Here is a 23,638-nt window from a genome sequence, read left to right on the forward strand (position 1 = left end):
CCAGCCCAGCAAGGAAACGCAGAAAGCGGGCGGGGGGGTGGGACCGAGAAAGATGGAGGAGTGGGAGGGAATATAAGAGTCTCTTATTCAACGGCGAGGCAATAACAGCAGCGTATTAAATACAATGCCGAGCAAATGTCCGCCTGTGGAAGAGCAGCTGGAGAGCTTTCCAGACCCTTATCAAAAGGGGGATATTTTTGAATGCAGTATGGATATCCTTCTATGATCACAAGAGATTTTTTTTTTAAAAAATGTTCGTGATTGTAGAAAAGTGGGACGGAGTGGGTGGGAGACGGGGTGGGGATCAGGGGCAGTTTCCTCTTAGTTATTTGTAGGGTGTAGTAGATCCGTCAGGAGGGGTAGTTGCTGCTGCTTGTTGAATGGCAAATTGCAGAATGGATATCCCTCTTTCCCTCCTAGGTGCCACTTGAAAAGAAAAGTGCAGTTTGACTCCTGCACTGAAAAATAAAAATAGGATCTAGGTCACCCAAAAGAGGAAGGACAAAAGGTGACAGACATCTCTACCAAAATTTGCAACTGCTGGGTTGATACGTTAAAAAAAAACACCAAAAGGACATGGATTCAAAATTTGCATCTGCTGCTTTTCTACAGAGGTAATTTTGAGAGCAATACAGGACACATATGTAGTAATGATTGCCACTAAACAATACATCTTCAGAAGTTGTGAGTGCTTCATCATTAGAGAGTTTTAAGAAGAGATTGGATAGCTATTTGCCTGAAATGGTATAGGACAGGGGTCTTCAAACTTGACCCTTTTATGACTTGTGGACTTCGACTCCCAGAATTCCTCAGCCAGTGTGCCTGGCTGATGAATTCTGGGAGTCGAAGTCCACAAGTCATCAAAGGGCCAAGTTTGAAGACCCCTGGTATAGGGTCTCCTGCTTGAGCAGGGGCTTGAACTAGAAGACCTCCAAAGTCTCGTCCAACTCTATTATTCTGTTACCTTCTCAGTTTTGCTATTCAGCTAGATTATCAGTGGCTTCTATCCTTGTTCCTGGTTCTGTTTATCAGCCCTTCTTCCCAAAGGTTTGTTGTCCCCTTTGTTGATCCCTTCTCTGCTTCTCTTGCCTTTGTCACCTGAATTCCCTCCAAGGCAAAGATGACAAAGTTGAATGGATTTTACACACTTTGAGGATGTCTTTGAAAGTGTTGGAATTGGGCAGGGGGAATTGGGACACGGTGGCTCAGTGGGTTAGGACGCTGAGCTTGTCGATCAGAAGGTCGGCAGTTTGGCGGGTCGAATCCCGAGTGCCGCATAGCAGAGTGAGCGCCTGTTACTCGTCCCAGCTTCTGCCAACCTAGCAGTTCGAAAGCACGTAAAAATGCAAGTAGAAAAATAGGGACCACTACGGTGGGAAGGTAACAGCGTTCCGTGCGCCTTTGGCGTCTAGTCATGCCGGCCACATGACCACGGAGACATCCTCGGACAAGCGCTGGCTCTTCGGCTTTGAAATGGAGATGAGCACCGGCCCTTAGAGTTGGAAACGACTAGCACGCATGTGCAGGGAAACCTTTACCTTTACCTTTTTAATCCCTATTTTAACTATGGCATACTTATGACTATATTAAGGCCACTTCAGATATCATCCACTCAGAGGTTATTTTTTGGTAAGGAAAGAAAATGTAAAATGTATGCCATCAAGCCAAATTTCAGGATGTCAGAGACATTTGAGGCTGTTTGATTTTGAAACCCATATTTTTTTTTTTAAAAAAATCCTATTTAAAATAAATAAGGAAATAAAAAATGCTAACAGTATGTCACTTCTTTGAAAGTGATGTTCCCCCCTTTTTTAATAAATCCAAATCCTATCATTAAGTGGCAAAATGGTGAAGTGATTATTCACATTATGCTCAGTGGGTTAGGACGCTGAGGTTGTCGATCAGATGGTCGGCAATTTGGCGGGTCGAATCCCAAGTGCTGCGTAGCAGAGTGAGCACCTGTTACTTGTCCCAGCTTCTGCCAACCTAGCAGTTCGAAAGCATGTCAAAAATGCAAGTAGAAAAATAGGGACCACTACGGTGGGAAGGTAACAGCGTTCCGTGCACCTTTGGCGTCTAGTCATGCCGGCAACATGACCACGGAGACGTCCTCGGACAAGCGCTGGCTCTTCAGCTTTGAAACTGAGATGAGCACCGCCCCCTAGAGTTGGAAACAACTAGCACGCATGTGCGGGTTAACCTTTACCTTTATTTTTATTAGATAAAGAAAGGTGCTTGTGAATTTTTTTTCTTGTATCAAAATACCAGAACTTTGGCTACTTGGCCTAGACTAAATGGGAGTATCATTTATTGTTCCTTTGTAGGCAGGGGAATATCCTTGTCTTAGACTCCAAACCTTCGCCCCCTTACATCTGCTATTACATTTCTTTGTGAATAACTTGATTCACAATCAAAGCTCAAGAAACCCGCTGGCTGATTTGTTCAGTAAGGATAACAAAGGTAGTCCAAATTCATGGACTGTCTCAAATATAGAGTGTTTAGTCAAGCTAGTACCAAAATTTTAAAATTAGAAACATCTGGAAATCTTTCCCATTACTTAAATTTTGAGAAGATGGAAAGCAGAGCCTTTGCCCTTATTCAGATAGACACTAAATATTCTCTCCATCTTTATCTTTGTGGATCCATTGAGATTGCTTTTGATTCCAAACAGAAATTGTTTAGATGTTGCAATGTTGGAAAGCAGTTCTTGTGAAATTGGATTTAAACAATTCTCCCTTGCTGTCTGAAAAAGGCTGTATTGTGAGTCCTTAACATATAATCGCCACTAAAATCCCAAAGCCCAGCAGTCCATCTTGCTTTGATACTTCCACATAGAGGTCTTGAAATACAGTATTATTAACCAAAAGACATTGCAGAGATATTCCTCTTTTTCTTTGTTCTCTCTGTAAAGAGCAGAAATGTAATAGATAGTAGAAAAGGGCAAAAATAAAAATAGAAATGGAAGTTGATATCATATGGATTTCCCCTAAAATGTTGGACATAAGGCACTGCAATTGCACAATAGAAGCCTTATATGCCCAAGTTATGTCTATCCTTGGAAGCAAAGAGTAGGACATGTAATCACTATTCTGGCTATAGGAGTATATGTCTAGAGGCTAGTTTCTATTCTTAAGCAAAGGACAAAGGTCTTTTACACACACACACACACACACACACACACACACACGAGAGAGAGAGAGAGAGAGAGAGAGAGAGAGAGAGAGAGAGAGAGAGAGAGAGAGAGAGAGAGAGAGAGAGAGAGAGAGAGAGAAACCCCTTCATATTAAAGTGATTTCCAGATTGGACAATAAGCTCTATTTTAATAGTGTTCTAGATCAGGGTTTTTCAACTGGAGGGTATGCATACCACCTGTGGTACTTGCCACGTGGCAGGTGGTACACGACTGCTAGCCAAGTGTAGCAGGGGAGGGGAATGAGCCAAAGCAAGCCAAGCCTGAGGGAGAGGCAGCTGCAGCTGCAGAACTGTCTCCTCTCAGCAGAAGCCCAGGAGTCGGTAGAGCTCCAGCTAATTGGCTCCAGCTGATTGGCGCTTCCGGAAGCAGCACAGAGCTGGAGGTGAACTGAAGAAAAAGTGGGGAGAGGAGAGGAGAGGCTATAAAAGGAGGTGGTTTGGGTGGGAAAGGGGGAAAAAAACAGGGAAAAAGAAGGAGAGGTTAGCAGGCAGGGAGGAAATAGGGACAGAGAAGCAGAAGTAGCTGTTGCTGGAAGAAAAGGTCCCCTTGTTCATTTTCTCCAGCCAGAAGAATGCAATCAGTGCTGATGAAATGAAAAGCCGGCATGTCGGAAAGGAGGTGGGTTTATTTAGTTCTGGATCATCTGGCAGCTTGATTGGGTTACCATAAAGATTTTTGTACAGTTTTTACAGCGTTTTGTAATTCAGAGGCTCCTTTGTGTGCTTTGGTTATTGGAATATTTTACTCTGTATTTTAGGCTAGCAATGAGTCCAAAGTGTTGACTTTCATAAATTTAATCCCTTTAAAAAAATGTAATTCGTTTTACCCCCTTATCTTGAGTCTGTCTATGGCTTTTAGAAAGTTTTCTTTGAAGGTGAACAGGCTTAATTTTAAAGCTAAAGCTTTTTGCAATTACTGGAGCCTTTCAGTTATGGATTGCAACATTGTGACAGTAACACGGCTGAGGCAGCTTAAAGGAAAAAAAAACTTGGCGTTTATGTGTTTATTTTGTGATCCTTTCTTGCTTTGCACTTGACTCCTGTGTCTGATAAAACCTTGAAAGTAGTTACCTAAGAATATGTCAAGGGTAGATAAGAGTGCTTAGTAATAATTATCATGAAGAACAAAATTACAATTTTGCTAAGCTGGTGACCTAATGAAAAGTAGATGGTTGAATGAAGTTATTAAATACTGTGTGTACAGGAGTGCATTGTTAGTGGATTGAGAATAAATATGTAGAGATGTTTGAAACTATGGAACATTAGTTTATACTGATTAAGGCTTATTGCATTTTTCAACATACAGCTGTAACTCAGCAATATGTACTAAATATGTAGAGATGTTTCAAACTATGCAACATTAGTTTATACTGATTAAGTCTTATTGCATTTTTCAATATACAGCTGTAACTCAGCAATATATATCCTCTCTATAGTGAGAAAATAGCCTCTCCATAAATCTTTTTCATTCGATTTTAACCCAAATCTATTACCCATCCATGCCTTTGGATTTTTATTTTTATTCCACTGAGGGGACAAGTTCACTTAACTGTAATATAATATTCTATTCTTTATCATACTGAAATAAAGTATATGAAACATATTGATGACTAAAAAACAAAGTAACTTCCCCAACTTTCACACAAATATTTTCTCTTAGATCAAATTGCCAGAATCAAACATCAGATTTTTGGGAGGGAGGGAGGGAAGAGGTTATGAGAGCAACAAAACTTTGCCACAAAAAGTGTCATAGTGGCCAGTGGTTGACTGTAGGAGAAAATTTTAGATTTACTTATTTATTATTGGGACTTATATGCCGCCCTATCTCCCGAAGGACTCAGGGCGGCTAACAACAATAAAACACAATAATATAAATGTTTAAAAAAAGATTAAACTAACAAGCCCCAGTGATAAAATATTAAAAACATTTTCTTTTTAAAAAACCCTATCATCAGACCAGGTCAGCCTGATGGAAAAGAAATGTTTTTAGGTTGCGACGAAAGGACCGGAGATCTGGGGCCATCCGGAGCTCAAGGGGACGCTGATTCCACAGGGCAGGTGCTCCCACAGAGAAGGCCCTCCCCCTGGGGATCGCCAGCCGACATTGTCTAGCTGACGGCACCCTGAGGAGGCCCTCCCTGTGTGAGTGCACCGGGCGATGGGAAGTCGTTCCTGGCAGCAGACGGTCCTGCAAATATCCCGGGCCTAAGCCATGTAGGGCTTTATAGGTAAGAACCAGCACCTTAAATCTCACCCAGAGGGCAACCGGTAACCAATGCAGCTCACGCAGGAGGGGTGTAATATGGGAGTATCAGGATACTCCCATCACAACCTGCGTGGCCGCATTCTGCACCAGCTAGAGCCTCCGGGTGGTCTTCAAGGGCAGCCCCATGTAGAGAGCATTGCAATAATCTATACGGGAGGTAACGAGCGTATGAGTGACCGTACGTAGAGCATCTTGGTCCAGACAGGGGCACAACTGGCAAGCCGTGGCCATCTCATCTCACTCAGCATCTTTTAGGTCAGGGGTCTTCAAACTTGGTCCTTTTATGACTTGTGGACTTCACACTGGCTGAGGAATTCTGGGAGTTGAAGTCCACAAGTCATAAAAGGGCCAAGTTTGAAGACCCCTGTTTTAGGTGCTCAGGCACCACGCCAGGAAGAAGAGTGCAAAACTGTTGTATCAGGATTTTCTGAGGGTTGGGGAGCTATTTCTGAAACATGTTAAAATTATTTTAAGACTTGGGCTACAATTTTTGAGTCAGTGGCAAGAAGCCATCGCTAATTTTTAGCAGCTTATACAAAGGTATAATACAGAACTGTGAATGGCGACACTCAAGTGCACTCCCCATTCAGCTGAAGCTCAAAAGAAAATCTTGGACTAATCCCAGTCTCAACCTAACCTATTCTGCAAGTTATTCTAAAGATTAAGCAGAGGTGTTGTGACCGTATCCAACATGCCTGTTGACAAATTCACACGTAACCTAGCGCTTCCCTCTGTCAGAGATACTGTAGAAAGCGTTGAGTTTTTTAAGAACAAAGCAAAAGTGAACTTGGGAAAAGCCTAGGCCAAACTAGGAGGTCATCTTCCTATTAGGTAAAAATGTTCCCTGTCCATTGGTGCCTGACTCTAGGGTGCAATGCTCATCTCTGTTTCTTGGCCAAGGGAGCCAGCGTTGTCTGAAGACATTTTCCATGGTCATGTGGCTATGCCAAGGTGCACGGAATGCTGTTACCTTCCCACCTGAGTGGTACCTATTAATCTACTCGCATTTGCATGCTTAGATGGGCAGGAGCTGAGACAGGAATAGGCACTCTTCCCATTGCGTGGTGCTCAGAACTGGGCTTTAGGTTTCCCATCTTCATAGCGGCCTCTGATTAATCAGGAGCTGCCCCATAAATCTGAAGAAAGTCCAGGAAAATGAAGTGCATGAACTTTTGCTTTAGATTTTCTATACACTCTATTTTCTATACAGAGAGAGCAAAAGGTCCAGCTAGAAAATTCATTATACTTTTTCTGTGTAGAGATTTATCAAGTCTGCAATTCTTATTGTGCTGTACAAAATTAGAAAAATTGCAGGTGTCCTCATCCTTGCCATCTATTCTTCGAGTTGAGCATCACCACATTATCTGAATTTATAATCTTACCAGCTGTAGTAAGTTTGAACTCTCTGCAGCATATCTTTCAGGATTCATTGATTTGGTTTACTCTTTCTGAGGCTGGTCTGATCTTCCAAGGAAAGGCTGAAACTTCCAACTATGCACCTTTTCAGTTATATTGCCAAGATATTCCATTATATCAATTACTTCGTTTCTCTTGCGTTTTCTACTTGTGAAGCACCAGAAGTGACCAGCATAAAGAGAAAAATGCCAAGTGAGGTGCCACTTGGAAGACAGGTGGAGGCTGAAGGAATTATTAGGCTTCAAAGCAGAGAAGAGGACCAGATGTGAAGATCCAGAGGACTTCTGGGTAGAAGGCTTGAAAGCCTCCAATATTTTACCTTAGAGGATCAACCACTCCTCTGAAGGGGATGGGAGAAAAGTATATAATTATATAATTTGTGATAAATGTGTATGTGTATATGTATGTGTGTTTGTATATGTGTGTGTGTCTGTGTGTATACACACAGACACACAGACACACACATGCACATATATAATAAAAAATCTACCAATTTGCACACAAGAACACTGATAAAATACACACAGGGAAAACAACCCAATAATGTTGTTTAAAAGAATCCTATTTTTAATGAATACTATTGAAAGTGGTATTCTGGAATTGTAGCGTGAATTTTGCCCCATTTTTCTATTCCTTGGCTTAAAGTGCACCCCAGTGATGCCCTCAACGTGATGTCCCGTTGCCTGGAGGCGGTCCGGGTCTGGATGGGGAGGAACAGGCTTCGACTCAACCGTGACAAGACTGAGTGGCTGTTCGTGCCGGCATCCCGGGAAATTCCGATTATTCCATCATTGGCCATGGGGGGTGAGCTATTACCCCCCGTAGATAGGGCCCGCAACTTGGGGGTCCTTCTAGACTCACAGCTCTCTTTGGAAGAGCATATTGGAGCTGTGACTAGGGGGGCCTTTGCCCAGGTTCGCCTGGTGCACCAGTTGCGGCCCTATCTAGACCGGGATGCCTTGCGCACAGTCACTCATGCGCTCGTGACCTCTCGTCTAGACTACTGTAATGCTCTCTACATGGGGCTGCCCTTGAGGTCCACCCGGAGACTCCAACTGGTGCAGAATGCAGCCGCGCGAATTGTCTTGGGAGTTTCCCGATACTCCCATGTTACACCTTTGCTCCGCGAGCTGCATTGGCTACCGGTTGCTCTCCGGGTGAGGTTCAAGGTGTTAGTTATGACTTACAAAGCCCTTCATGGCATGGGTCTGGATTACCTACGGCAACACCTGCGACCGGCGTCAACTTCCCTCCGTCCAGTGCGCTCCCACAGAGAGGGCCTCCTCAGGGTGCCGCCGATCAAAGAATGCCGATTGGTGATCCCCAGGGGGAGGGCATTCTCTGTGGGCGCGCCAGACCTTTGGAACTGCTTACCGGTTGAGCTCCGGATGGCCCCCGACCTTCGCTCCTTCTGGCGCGATCTCAAAACATTCTTTTTCGAACAAGCTGGCCTGGTCTGACGGGATGGGGTTGGGTTTTTAAAACTAGTTTTAACTTTAATATGTATTGATTTTATGGGCATGATGTTTAATGGCTTTTTAATTTTTGTATTTGATTTTTATTGTGTATTGCCCTGTTCACCGCCCTGAGTCCTTCGGGAGAAGGGCGGTATAGAAATCAAATTATTAAATTAAATTAAATTAAATCTTTTTAAATATCTAAAATTAACTTTGGGGCAAGTATCAATTTAGTCGGTATACTTTTCTCAAAGGTTTTATCAATACAGATAGATAATTTTTTTTAAAAAAATGTTATCGAAATGAAAGAATAGAAAACGAACTGTTTAATTTCTGTTTTTTTTCCTAGGTATGTTTGAATTCAGAGGGCACCGTAAACTCACAGAACAGAGGAACAGAATCAAAAGTTTACTTTCCACCACAGTTAAATTGTTTCTATAAAATGTAAATTGTATATATAAAATAGGCTGGGAAAAATTGTTCTAATATATTTTTAGTCAAAAGAACAACATACTCTTTTCGCTTTTAAATCAATCCACAAGAAGGGGTGAAAAACAAACAAATTAACCAGCAAAAGAAAACTTTATCAATGATAAAGTGTAAACAGGAAGACGTTTGGGGCAATAACGCTTGGCAGCAAAAGAATAAGTAAACTTCTTTTTTTCTATCTGAGAAATACTGCACTGCGCTCCTGGATTTCTGCTGTGAGAAATAACAATAGTCGCTAAAATAACAATAATTAATGACATGATAATGACATTCACACAGTGGCATTGTGCTGCATATTTCTCTGCTTACCTCCATTGCTTCCCTGGTGAATGCCTATGGCTGCATTTTTTTATATATTTCACCACCACCACCTAGCATGGCCACCATTGAAGAGTGAATATTCCTCTGGAATTCATGTTCAGCTTGCAAGCCCCACTGAAGTTATTTTTACAATCGCTCAATCTGTATAAAAAATGAGTTGGTTGGATAGATACATGGTTGTGCCTACAGGAACTCAGTAGACTAGAGACAGGGATTACAGACTTATTTAGTTATAATTTAATTTCTTCCTTGGATATTTCCTGGGAGCAACATGTTTTCTAGCAAAAGAGTTTGCCGTTGTGTGTACATTAGTCATACCCAGTAACTGCCTCCTTAGTCACATGGGCAAGCATGACTAACATTTCAAAATTCTTCTGACATAATTCACACACATAATTCACTATTCAAAAGAGGGATTTTTTCCCCCAATGGTCCAAAATAAGAAATAACTGGAATGAGTCAGCAGTGACACCTGGTGTTAGCATTGGGTTTATGCAGCAATCTCTCCAAAACAAATGCATTATTCCTTCTTATGGCTGATGGGAAGCGACTACTAGAATAAAATGCAGAAAAATTATCCGCTTTATTGTAGGTAGCTGGTAATTAGAAAAATAAAAGGTATATATTAGCCACATCTCAAAATACATTTTTCTTAAAAACAAAAAAAAAACAAAGGATGACGCTTTGAGGATTATGTCGTCAATTGTTTTCCTCTTGCAAAGAATGAACGATGATTTCCCTTGTTGACAGCTATGCCTACTGTAGCTTTTCACCTACTCTTACATTTGAACAGATACAAGTTTATTCATGCAGGATCAGAACTCTAAAATCTATTTCTGTTTCATCATAGTAAACTAATTCATGCACTTTCTCTAGTGCTTCAATGGGTAGTTAATGAATAAAACTGTGAGAAAGAAAAGGCATTACTTTCCTGCCAAATGTTGACCCCCCCCCACCTCCCCAGCCAATGGCCACAAAGCATGGCAATGAAAATCAGGTTCAGGGGATTTCAAAGGATTGGTGGGACTGTAGTCCAAGCTACCCACAGAAGCTCTGATTGGGATTATCTGTGACAAAAACATCTACAGAATTTAAAAAAAAAATTCCCAAGAAAACAATATTGATAGACGCAAAGTCCATGTAATAGACTTAGTTGGCTAGACAGACCAGCCTTTCTCAAACTTTTTACCCTCAAAATAAATTTCAGAGAACCTCTGCTGAACAATTACCTTATCTACAATTCATGGTATATCAAACATCAAAACACAGTGTTGCCTTTTTTCCGTCAAGATTTCTTGCACAACTTCTTGTGAATTTGAGAAAGGTTGGTACAGAATCTCACCATTAAAAATAAAAGGTTTCCTTGCAATATTGGGGCCTTCTGAGACTCCACTTTCATCTATTGAGTGTTCCTAGATTTTTTTTAAAAAAAGGCTATTTTCCCGGCTCTTTCCACAAAGAGAAGTTTGGGAATTGCCTAAGGAAACATAGTGAACTTTAGTGTGGCTTCAAGTTCAAAAGACAGCTGAAGGCTATTTTACAATCCTTAAGTTCACCTTCCATCAGCTACTTTGCAGTTTTATCCAGTGGAGCTTGTTCTGTCTTATTTTGATTTTGTCAAACAGTGAAGAAATTTGGAGTGATACAATGCTCAACAAAGCTTTTTTATTATTTATTTTGATTTTGTTGCAAGTCTGAGAATGGAGAAACTTATTTTCTTTACTCTGAATAAAACAGTATTTATTTATTAAAAATAAAATACAAGCAGAGGTACAGTGGTTGACCAAGATTCAATACAGGACTTACTGCAGCTTTTTCTTCATATGATAGATAGATAGATAGATAGATAGATAGATAGATAGATCGATCGATCGATCGATCGATAGATAGATAGATAGATAGATAGATAGATAGACAGACAGACAGACAGTGTGTGAAAGAGAAACAAAGAGAAAGAGAGAGAGAGAGAGCTTTTGAGCATTGACTCTGGTTGAGTTTAATTTTCTTTGCAAGATTTTTGGAAGTGGGTTGCCATTTAGGGCTGTGATAAAGTGACTGGCTCACGTTCACCTATCTGATATTATATTAGGTCTCACAGCTCTTGCTTTTTCTTGTATTTTTGATTATTTTTCAATCATTTTCTAGCACTCAAGCACCTGAATTCCCATAGGCTTATTGTTTTCATACCCATTGTTGACAGCTAGAATATTATCCCCATAAATAAGACGGTCTAACATTCAGTTGTGAAGAAAATAGAGAGATGGAGGTTAAGATCTAAAAGTTCCTCCTAACAGAAGCTCTGAGTACATCTATACATTTAATTGGAGACAATAAAGGGCAATCTCATTATATTTTTTGCAGGTGCTAATTATTTCTCTTCCTTTATTCTTTCTCTCACTGCTGTTTACCACTGCCTCTAAATTGACACTAGTATGAACTGTTTGCTTTAGTTTCCAACAGGGAAATGGTAGGGGTTGGTCCAGATAAAACCCAGCTGCGAAGAAAATATATACAATCACACATTCAGGATGTACTTTATGTTGCAATATCGCAGAAGCTAATAGATTCCAAATGAATCATAAAATAAAACCTGAAGGGAGGGAACTTACTGTAAACACACACATTCCAAATGTGTCTCTTTAAATAAATGACTGGCAGTCTGGCCCAACACGAGCATTTTGACTACAGAAAACAACACATGCACCAATTTTAAAAGGCACACTACTACTATTTTGAGATAATCCCTCTGTGGAGAATTAGTTCAGTTTATTTTATCGCCTTTTGCGGGGTGTGATGACTGACAGGGACAATATAAGATCTGATATATAAAAAGAAGAAGCATTCTTAAGCAAAGGATAAAGTTTTGTCCGCAACTTTTTTTGTTGGGAATAATTACAGATGCTACAGTTGTGGACACTAAGTTGACGTTGAATTTAATTACGGCAGCAAGACTCTTAATAGGTCAGTATTGGAAGAAGGAGGAACTGCCGACTATAGAAGAATGGACTTTAAAGGTTTCTGACCTGGCAGAGATGGCAAAGATATCGGCTTATTTGAAAGATCACTCGCAAGAACGCTATATTATGGAGTGGAGAAAATGGATTGAGTATATCCAGAACAAATATGGGACTAAGAAGTTTCATGTAGCATTTGAATAAGTCTTCCTTTCTTTTTTCCTTTTTTTTGGTTTTTTTATATATTTTATATTATTAGTGTTTGTAGTTATCCTATATGAGCTAGAGAGTGATAGATTTTAGAGTTCATGGTTGTTAGCATATTGATGTTTATGATTGTTTTTTGTTTTTGTTTTTTATACCTTGTACTTAGCTCTGGGAAGTGGGGGGGAGGGGAGGGGGGGAGGGGTAAGGAGGGAGGGATAGGGGAGGGGTAGGGGGGACTGTTAAAGATAAAATGTATGATAAAACTTTTCAATAAAAAAAAGCATTCTTTTGTAGACTGAAATATCTTATCGTCATTTAATTTCTCTCTACAAGTGTGCTTTTCTGCCATTTAGCCTTTGTTCTTGTTTTATTAACTTTTTCAAAAAGCCTTTTTAATTTAAATTGATTGCTTTTGAATGGTGTTTTGTTTGTTTGGATTTTGCTATGTCCAGTACCCAGAGTTACTGTAATATGTCAGACGGGGAACTATATAAATGTGATTAAATAATTTCTTCCGTGTTGGAAAAAAAACACGCGGCATATTCCAGAGGGTCGGAGCGCGCCACAGCTTGAAGATAGCGGGGGCGTGATCTCAGATTACAATATGGCCCTCTGCTCATCCATCTGCTGCCATTCCCAATTACCGTGGGGATCGGTATCCCTATCCCATCCCCCTGGGTCCCAAGACTCTCCCCGGCCCTCATATTGCCGCGGCCATTGGGTACCGTCAGCTAGGCAATGTCGGCTGGCAACCCCCAGGGGGAGGGCCTTCTCTGTGGGAGCGCCAGCCCTATGGAATCAGCTCCCCCCTGAGCTTCGGATGGCCCAAAATCTCCAATCCTTTCACCGCAGCCTCAAAACACTCCTTTTCCACCAGGCTGACCTAGACTGACAGGCATTTTAATTAATTATATTTACAATTTTTAATTTATTTTCAGTTTTAATTTTAATTTATTGCACAGATGATTTTAATTTTATTTTTATCTTATTTTCTGTACTTATTATATGTTTTGTTGTTAGCCGCCCTGAGTCCTTCGGGAGATAGGGCGGGATATAAATCCCATCAATAAATAAATAAATAAATAAATATTCCAGATGGAGTCCATTCAGTTTGCTGAAGCCTTATAGAAATTAAATTAAACAGTGTATCACACATTTCTTATCCTTCATCTTTTATAACTTCCAGCTCAGAGTTTGGAGAAAGCACTTCTATGGAAGGATGAATCACATGGAAACAAAGTCGCTTTCAGAGAAGTACCTATCCCAGGGGTAGGCAACCTTGGCTCTTCTATGACTCATGGACATAGCTGACTCAGGAATTCTGGGAGTTGAAGTCCACGAGTCATAAAAGAACCAAGGTTGCCTACCCCTGACCTATCCTATCTTTCTTATTCCAGCCTCTTAAAAACTCCTGATTTTTAGTAAGGAGTTTCTCAAGTTTTCAGATTACTTCACATGTTAACAGAGAACAATAAACCTGAAATATAGATCAATATTATTATTGTTTGGTACTGGGGATGAAGAAACTGAGACAGAGAAATACAGGCACTCTTGAATTATGGCAATCCCACAGTTGAGGCTGGAATTTCAGTTGCCAGCTGATGCAATCCGGAAAGCAAGAGGTCACATCAGCAGATCACTTAACAACCTCAATTCCCAGCAATCCTTTTATGTCGTTAAGTGAATTTTACCACTTGTTAGCAGAAGCCCAGCACAATCCAAGCCATTCCAGGCTTGGTCCCTCTCGGCCCTGAGTCCCAATAAGGTAAGGGAGGACCTCCAACTTTTTCCACCCGCCTGTTTCTAATCCGCCCTCCATCTCTGCTTTTTTTGGCTGCCTTTACATCCAGCCTTCTGGACACCAAGCAGTCCCAGAACTTCAAGGCACTGGGACTGCTTATCACAACCCAGGAAGCTACAGCTGCCCTAGCCCAGTCCCACCCCGGACTCTGAGACCCCCCCTTCCACTCCAACTGGCCTTTACTACCTTCTTGCTCCTGCTGCTGACAAGGCATGCCCAGCCTGGCTGCCATACAGGCTGAGGGTCGGGCCTTGTGTTAAGCTGAGCCTCAGGGGTTGCTTTTTGCACCAATGCCCCCCTTTGCACCACACCCTTAGGCTGGATTGGGACTGGCTTTGTGATGCAAAACAAAAAACAAAACAAAACCAAAAAAACCCGTAAAAGCAGCCTGAACTGCATCATACAAAAACACCTTTTGGCAAATAGCTCTAGGACTAGACCGGGCCGACTTTGCACTAGGAAAGGGGGGGGGGGGCGGGAAGGAATGCAGGCAGTTTTTGGCTCAGCCGGAATCGGATGGGCAGATTTTAACACACTGTCCTGTGTATGAAAAAAAAGTCACCAGACAAATTATCAAATTCTGAATAGTCTGAATGTATTTATTAAAGCAACCTGCTCACCTTAGCAACTGGAATTTTTCTTTTTTACAAAACCAAGGGAATCCAAAAAAAGTGGCCTTTTCCTCATTGGTTTTCTGGAATTTACCTTGGTTTCTCTTATAGGGATTTTGTTTCTCATACAGAGAAGAATTTACACCTAACAATCTGAAAGAGAAGGGCTTTGCCACTGATTTAGTCCATCAGGGAACTCATTCAAGGTTGACTCAGCCTTCCATCCTTCCGAGGTAGGTAAAATGAGGACCCAGATTGTTGGGGGCAATTAAGCTGACTTTGTAATAATGCCGCTTGGGGTGTGTGTGAAAGCCCTAATAAGCAGGCATATACATAGAATGAAGGCTACTGCTAAGCTTGTAAGCCGCCCTGAGTCTTCGGAGAAGGGCGGGATATAAATGGAATTAAAATAAATAAATAAATTGCTTAAATGAAACAAAACATTGGACCCTTAAGATTACTGACCCAACGCTTAACGTTTACTCTCTTCAGTAATGTAGAAGCTGAAGACTGGGGGCGGGGGAGAGAGAGTAAGTGAGGGAAAAGAAGGAAATGAAATTTTCTAAGTTTTTTTTTTAATCTTTTAAGATGCTCCTCCAGTTGAGAACTGAAAATCAGGACAGATGGAGAGATTTACAGGTAGTCCTCGACTTACAACCACAATTGAGCCCAACATTTCTGTTGCTAACTGTTAAGTGAGTTCTGCCCCATTTTACGACCTTTTTGGCCACAAGTTGTTTTAAGGGAATCACTTCAGTTTGTCAAGTTAAGTAGCACGGCTGCGAAAGTGAAATCTGGCTGTTGACTTTGCTTGTCAGAAGGTCGCAAAAGGTGATCACATGACCCCGGGACACAACAACTGTCATAAATATGAGCCAAATATCCAAACCTCGATCACATGATCATGGGGATGGGGCAACGGTCATAAATATAAAAAAATGTCCTAAATCACTTTTTCAAATCACTTCAAACAGTCACTAAACAAATGGTTATAGGCTGAAGACTAGCTGTAAATGTGCCTCCAAACTGGTGGATTTGATTGGAAACCATAGTCCAGAGGAATACACACACACACTTACAAACATGGGGAAATTGCACAACCCGACCTTAGGGTCTTAAGCCCTAGGCATGTAAACCTATAAATGCTTGCTCAGGAATCTACATTCAATCAGTGGTTAGAACAATTAATCAGTGGAACAACCTGCCTCCGGAAGTTGTAAATGGTATAGGGTTACCTGCCTCAGTAGGGGGTTGGACTAGAATAGGGGTAGGCAACCTTGGCTCTTTTATGACTGGTGGACTTCAATACCCAGAATTCCTGAACCAGCCATGCTGACTCAGGAATTCTGGGAGTTGAAGTCCACCAGTCATAAAAGAGCCAAGGTTGCCTACCCCTATTCTAGAAGGTCCCTTTGGGACCTTATTCTATTCTAAGCATATCACTTAGAAAACGTATTTACAAACACAATCTCAATCTGTATTTCCACACTTAATTATTGTTCCATCGATGCTTTCTGTTATTAGCTTCTCAAATAAACGAAACTTTGGAAGGAAAAAACAACAACCCCATTATCTCTTCTCTAGTTCTCTCGGACTCCATTACAAGCAGTGTAATGTCGTGGCATTTCAAAGGCCAAGCACAACCGCTTTGCCCTTTCAAGCAGTAGAGAATTTCTGGCCCACAGGCCTTTGCAGTGGGGGGATTGGCTGGCTAAAATGTTTGAATGTAGAAGAAGGGAAACGTTTCCTAACCAACATTCTGCTAATTTTTGGTCCAAATGTATTGTATTAAGTCGACATTGTCCAAAATGCTGAGGTACAACTGACTTCCTCTACTCAGTTATATATGAAAAGGCACATTTTATTCATTAACAGGGAATAATACAAGTATTATGCCAGAAGAAAACATTTATCTACTGCATAGCCGTGGTGGCGCAGTGGTTAGGATGCAGTACTGCAGGCTAACTCACTGCTCACTTGCCAGGAGTTCGATCTTGACCGCCTCAGGGTTGACTCAGCCTTCCATCCTTCCGAGGTCAGTGTTGTGATTCAGGGTCAGCCTGTGGGTTCGGCAGTTGGGTCGGACGACTCAGAGGAGGAGGAGGGGGGTGTTGAAGACCTTGCTGAGGGGGTTGAAGATCTTGCTGAGAGCCCTCAGCCAGGCCCCTCCCACTTGGTCACCACGGAGACCCAGCTGTGTGAGCCTGACAGCGTGGATGAAGATGACCCACAGCTGGCCCTGTTCAAGGACGCCCGACGCAGGAGGCAGTCAATTAGGAGTAAACAGAGGAAGGCAATGGGGCTTCTCGGAAGGAGGCAGAGAGAAGCCACGCCCTGAACTCTATATAAGGGGAATGTGTGGGAGGGCTGGTTTGCTGAAGGCAACCGCTTGGATAGTTCCTGTTTCTTAAAACTCCTGTTTCTTGGTTTGTCTTGTTCCGTTTGTTTTTGTAGCAATAAATTTGGCAGGCGTAATTCCAGCCTCTTGCCTTCTTGTAAAAGGGGTTGTCCCTGCCTTTTCTGCAGGGCCGGTAGCAGGCTGGTACAGAACAGTCAGTAAAATGAGGACCCAGATTGTTGGGTGGGCAATATGCTGACTCTGAAAATCACTTAGAGAGCGCTGTGAAGCACTATGAAGCAGTATATAAGTCTAAATGCTATTGCTATACGTCTCCTTTTCTACCCCTGTAGAAATCAGGCTTCTTAATATGTTCTAACTTTAGGCTAGTAATACAACGTATGATATTTCAGTGATATCGAAAGAGAAAAATATGCTAGAATCATTTCCTCATTCTGCAGCCTCAGTGTTTAGTGAAATGCTTACAAACATTTTTTTTTGGTCCCATTCAATCATGGTTAATTCTTGAGGACTGCGTGGACAAGACCCTGCAGTTTTTTTGGCAATGTGTTTCAAAAGTGATTTGCCCAAGGAGGGACTAGAACTCCCAGTCTCCCGGTTTCTGGTATGATGCCTTAACCACTACACCAAACTGTCTCTCATGCTTAGAAACATAAGCATCGTATACGATCCATGTATTTAAACACGCATACACACATAAACTTATTTTATTTCCACTATTTCTGTAGTTACAGTTTGACAGAAATCAAGCCATGACAGCAGTCAGTATTTTTAAAAAGTTATTATTTCAAAATACTATCTGAGGCAATCTTACCAGGTCATAGAAATCTTTTGATCATTAATATCTGAGTATTTCCAGAGAGGTAAAACTCCTTAATAAAATACATGATTCTATTATTGCAGAGATACCAAGCTGGACTGCAAAAAATCTAGATGGCTGATAAGTGGACGGAGAGAGATAGAGACAGAAAACATTAACTTTCCTCTGTCACTTTTGGGTTATTAGTATTTTGCACACACACACACCCCAAATGTTACATTTAATTATTGAAACATATGAAAAAAATCTAAAAGGCACTTGTCCTTCCAAGCATTAATAATATAACAAAAAAAAACACCTCTCACCAGAAGTAATAGTTACTTATAAAAATTTGCACTTATATGTCAACTTTTCAAAAGTATTAACAGAACTGAAGCTTCCCGCACGGTATTAAAGTTCTTGCTTATAGCGTCTTCAATTTAGAAAAACACAGAAATCCCAGAAAAAAACCCCCCAAATGGCGATGTTTTCTAAAATATAAAATAGAATAAAGTAGAAATACTCTAATGGTCTAATTAAAACAAATCAGTGTTTTTATTGTCAGTCGATGGCCCATTAATTCTTGTCAGGTGTGCTGCGATTACAGCAAAATATGTGCTTTAATCAAGAGTCTTTAATTCCAAGCAAACCTGGTTAGGAATGGTCCAGTTATTATGCAAACATTATCCATCTGGAAAATTACACACTGAATCAAAGTATGCTAAATAAGAGACGTTATCTTCAACAGCAAAGCATTACGTATTTATTGAAAGTTCAGCGTGATACCAATTTCCCCCATTTATTTTCAAAGTTTGGCATTGAATTGAGACATCAGTTTTTCCAGTCTGATTGCTAAGCCCACATCGCCCCTGATTGTCAGCTTTCCGGACATGAAAGCCATAGTTGGCTTTAGTTTGCCTGAGGGAAAAAAAGGATAAAATACTTCAAGGCGCCATAAAACATTTGGAATCTCTCCCTCCCTGAATCCTTCTATTAAATTGAATATCTGGGTGGATTTTCAGCAATTATTTCCCTCTTCCAGGCTAAAAGATTAAGAATTCTAGAACCCTGCTCAGTTTTCCTCTATATTCTTCTCCTGCACCATCTTTGAAACGTGGGGGGCCCGGGAGTGTTCACAAGTAGATTTTTGTGGTGGCAGAGTGCCTTGAGAAAAAGATGGTTTCAGTCATCAAGTTAAGGCGCTTGGGATAGGAAATCTGAGAACGTCAAGGCCGAAGGCTGAAGGCCCCCTTCTCTCCTCTAAGAAACGTATTCGGAGACTGAAGTAGGCGTCTTCCCATATGTAGCAAAGTTCTTTGTGCTTCTGCTTTCTTGTTAAGGGTTAACTTTGATCTGTTGGTTTCCAACAATTTACCTTCAACTGAAGGAGGGTAACTTTTTTTAAAACCTTAGGTCAGGGATAGGCAACCTTGGCTCTTTTATGACTTGTGGACTTCAAAACCCAGAATTCCCGAGCCAGCCATGCTGGTTCGGGAATTCTGGGAGTTGAAGTCCACAAGTCATAAAAGAGCCAAGGTTGCCTACCCCTGCCTTAGGTCCTGTCTGTCACCCAGAGGATGATGGGTACAAAAGTAGAATTTTGGTAAAAAGCGAAGTTGATGTTAGTTTTGAGTAACTAGAGCACCACTGTAGAGATGGAGGTCAAGGATATGAAGGGACCGTGTGCAGAAAGCTGCCTGCCTGCTTTAGTATCCTGTTATCCGCATGTCTATGAGCTCATTCCAATTAGCACTGCCAAGGACTGCCAGGAACCAGCTAGATATGAGAGACTCTGCCCTGGCTGGGATGCTGGGATGTTCTCTAAGATTGACTAGGGAGTACACGAACAAACAATGCTTTTGCTGTTCGTTATTTCCTGCTTGTTAAAACTGTATAAAAGACAATAAACTCTGCGTAGGCAGACATTTTGGACACCCTGCAATGACTGGTCTCTGAATCCCACATTTTGGTGTCTGAACAGGGACAAAAACAAAACAAAAGGGACCAAATGACTGGTCTCTGAATCCCACACACCACTGTTGTTTTAGAGTAGGTATTTCCCCTCACCACCACCCATTAATTCTCCATTTGAATGCCTGTACATCATCAAGTGGGGAAGTACAAAAGTCAGGCTTGGCAAAACAAATGGTGCCAAATGTTTAGCAAAGGGTTTTGAACAGAAACCAAAAGATGAGTTTAGTACTAGCCAGTCCTACCTCTGACTACCTCCATCAACTGAACATCAAATTCAATACTATTCCCACTGTATAGCTAGCTGCCTCTAAAAATAGTAGCCATTTCAAAAAGCAATAACCCAAAGGAAGAATTGGAGGGGGGGAAACCTGATTTAACAAGGATAAACATTGTCAAGATACTTACCTGAAAACATTTTTACAAAGTCACTACCAGACATGCTCATAATCACATCCACTTTCCCAGGTGGCTCACCAATCCCTGCACAGCCGCCTTTGTTCTTTAGATCAATGTACCACGTCCCTCCTTCTTCACCTAAAGCAAGAATAACAATCCACGTATACGAGATAAATTAGTTGTACGTTTCTTTCATTTACAAACTGGATAACTTCAATATATTTCAACGCAATACCTGTTGTTGTTTTTTAAAAAAGAGAACATAACTAAAAGCCAATTATATGCGATCCTTCTTCTGCCGGTAATGATTTAAATAGCTTTTACATCACTTTCCACTCGCATCTTTTGATTTCCCTTTGTAATCTAGGTTTGTATCCTGCTCTTCCTCTCCGCTTCAGGCCAGCTTATGTAAGCTTTACAGCTACTTAAGCAACAGTGTTATTTAAAAAAAGAGCAGGAATCAAATAGACTTTGGTTCAAATTCAGTCACGCGGGATAGGTACACAAACATCAGCGGCATCTAAGTCAGCCGTAAATTACTACTGATTTCACCATACGGGAAGTCCTCATTTAGCAACAGCTTCGTTTAGCAACTGCTGCACCCACCCACCCATGCACCCTTCTTGACCTGCACCTCTCCCGCATGCTCTACTGAAACCATACGGTTCTCTTGCACAAACCCCCCCCCCGCTCTTTCCCATCCGTGCTGCCCTGCATATGCCTTCCCCAACCCATGTTACACCTATTAGTTACCCCAATGTACCCTTCCCAACCCACGCTGCCCCCCCACACAATGTCCACGACTTGCTCAGTACCTCTCATACATTAAGCACCCCCAGGCACCCTTCTCTACCTGCACCCCCTAAAACCATGGGGCATCCCTCACACAGCCCCATAATCTTCACGCAACTTTCTTGAACAGTTCCACTTCCCCACACGGCCTACTGACCTACACAGCATCTCTGGCACACCCCCACACGCCCTTCCAAATCTGAGCAGCATCTCATGTTTACCATTACACCTCAATTCCTGACCCACACCTCACCACATCCCCTTGCTCCCTTCCCCTCCTGGCGGTGGCTATCAACCTGCCTGTTGGCCTTGAACCTGCAGTTTCCTGCTGGCTTCCCCAGACTAGCTCCTCATTAGCATACCACAAGCAAAGTAAATGGGGAAGCTGGCAGGAAGACAGAGGACATGCCTGCTCCCACGGCTCTTTTGCCTACATGTGGTCTTTCTGTTACCCTATTTAGTTAAGGAAATATCTTGGAAGTGACCCACCGGGACATAGATTTGTCTAGTGAATTCCTAAACTCTTAGTTACATGAGGAACCTCAGGCCATCCAGTGCAATGCAATGTCTTAAAATGGGTACAGAATCCTTACCGGATAATTCAAATTGATAAACTCCTTGAGTTGCCTTTACAATATCTTCGTTTATCATCCCTTTTATAAGTTTAAATGTTTCTGCTACGGCCCCTGCTGGTTTTTCTGTAGCAAAGTGTACATGTAGTTTGTCTCTATCAGGACCTTCGGCCTTCGTTTTATCGGGAACTTCATTTTTTACAGCATCTAGTTTTTTTTCTTCTTTGAAGGTTGGAGAAGCTCCTATAGGACCATCAGCAACAAGTAAAATTAGTGCCTGTGTTTTAGTAGATGATGGTTTAAAATCTCTAGAGAGACCTATTCTTAATTTGGTCTGATTCTACCCTTCTGTATTCAGGACCAAGATTTTCTCCTCATTTTCAAGAGCGTTCTCAGAATGTCTATTGACCATCTCCAATGTCATTAAGCCACTGTGCCTCCTGTTCTAAAGGATATTCTACAATATTGTCTGAATTAGCAAAATACGCTAAAACAAAAACCCAAACAAACCACATTATGGTTTATTGTGCTTTGCGAATCCAGCCACTGGGTTGAATCCAAATGAGTTTGTTCAATGGCCAAAGTCTTGATACAACCAATCCATTTTTCCCCAAGTCTTGCAGATTTTTACACGTTCTGCATAATTCCAGAAATCTTTCCAGAATTGATCTGGAGAAGAATGGAAACGATGAGGAACAGGGCGAGGCCCCTCCCACTTCCCCCTCTTCAATCCTGGGCTAACAAGTGATAAGAGACGAAGTAGTTTCTCACCTTGTGGTTCCATTTTCATTGCTATTGTATCAGGATCCACGTCTAAAAAAAAATCTGGTATCAAAGGATAACCTAAAATGCAGATAGAAATAATAGGTTTTTTTTAAAAAAAATTATCGTTCATATCAAACTAATAATTTAAATCTGCTGTGGCACTTATTGCTGTTATTTAAAGCAAACACACAAAGTGCAATCATACGTGCATACACATCTTTAAATATTTGCAAAGATCCATTTCAGAAACCAGAATGGGCTATGATTTCCAAATGTATGGAAGCCGCTAGTGCATCAGAATTATTTTTTGAACCAATTGTCTAGGACACAGAATTTCATGGGAGAGATGCAAGTTTGGGGAAAACTTGCTGGGTATCAGCAATACAACTGCATTTACAGCTGTTTGCAGCATCCTGTGGTCACATGACCATATTTTGCTGAAAACTGGCAGTTTTGTTTTTCAGCAAAACTGTGCCATAACGCAAAGGTCCCCAACACCCAGCCCACTACCGGGCCATGACCTATCCAGAACCGGGCCATGCAAGCGGCAAGCCGGCGCACATGCAGCTCACTCGCAAGAGCGGTGGCCCAGGCACATACACAGTGGAGCCACATGCACGTGGGCGCCTGCCTACCACTCGCATGAGCTGCTTGCACATTTGTGCCGGCCTCGTGTTTGTTTAATGACTGTGGTGTTCGCTTAATGACCACCGCAAAAAAGATTATAAAATCAAGTCTGTCACATGACCTACAACCATCGTGACATATGATCCCTACCGGCAGGCACCGTTATGGTCGTATATCACAAACGAGGTTTTTCAGTTCCCTCCTGAGTTGTTAAGGTGCTCAGGAGATGGGTGGGTCCATACAATATCTCCTCGAACGAGGGGATGGTTCTTCAGCCTTGAAAGCTTCTCAAGAAGCTGTCGATGGACACTTCAGTCCTGGAAAGTTATCATTCAATCCCTACTTTCCCTCTGGGGAGAACACTGTTGAGAAAGCGCTCGGGCAGAGAATTTTGGAGCAAATGGATCGTGGATCAAGTGGATTATCCGTTTGGACTTCAGAAATATAGCAGTGTACCAATACGTTCAACCAATATCATACAGAGGGATACCTACGCCACCAAGGAGCACACAAGCTGCATGGCATTCAATAGAAGGAAGATACACTTTTTCCCCCCAGGGATTTTAAATCTCGTGCTGTACTTCATTCCTTTCCTGCTGGTTATCAATGAAAATGGAGAGAAAAGAGGAGACTCCAAACA

General features: G+C 41.7%; 1 protein-coding gene across 1 annotated transcript in view; it reads right to left on the bottom strand.

The window, feature by feature from the left end:
* Positions 1 to 17,764: 17,764 nt before the first annotated feature.
* HSDL2 (hydroxysteroid dehydrogenase like 2) overlaps positions 17,765 to 23,638 on the bottom strand; it is a 33,076-nt gene continuing 27,202 nt past the window's right edge. The window contains exons 8-11 of the mRNA XM_083351449.1: positions 22,378 to 22,449; positions 21,628 to 21,849; positions 20,252 to 20,380; positions 17,765 to 18,790 (exon numbers count right to left, since the gene is read on the bottom strand). Coding sequence (XP_083207575.1) covers positions 18,678 to 18,790; positions 20,252 to 20,380; positions 21,628 to 21,849; positions 22,378 to 22,449 — 536 coding nt within the window. The 3' untranslated portion in view covers positions 17,765 to 18,677. The remainder of the gene's footprint in view (positions 18,791 to 20,251; positions 20,381 to 21,627; positions 21,850 to 22,377; positions 22,450 to 23,638) is intronic.

The sequence above is a fragment of the Vipera ursinii genome (genome assembly GCF_947247035.1).
Source record: "Vipera ursinii genome assembly, chromosome: 2".
NCBI classification, from domain to species: domain Eukaryota; kingdom Metazoa; phylum Chordata; class Lepidosauria; order Squamata; family Viperidae; genus Vipera; species Vipera ursinii.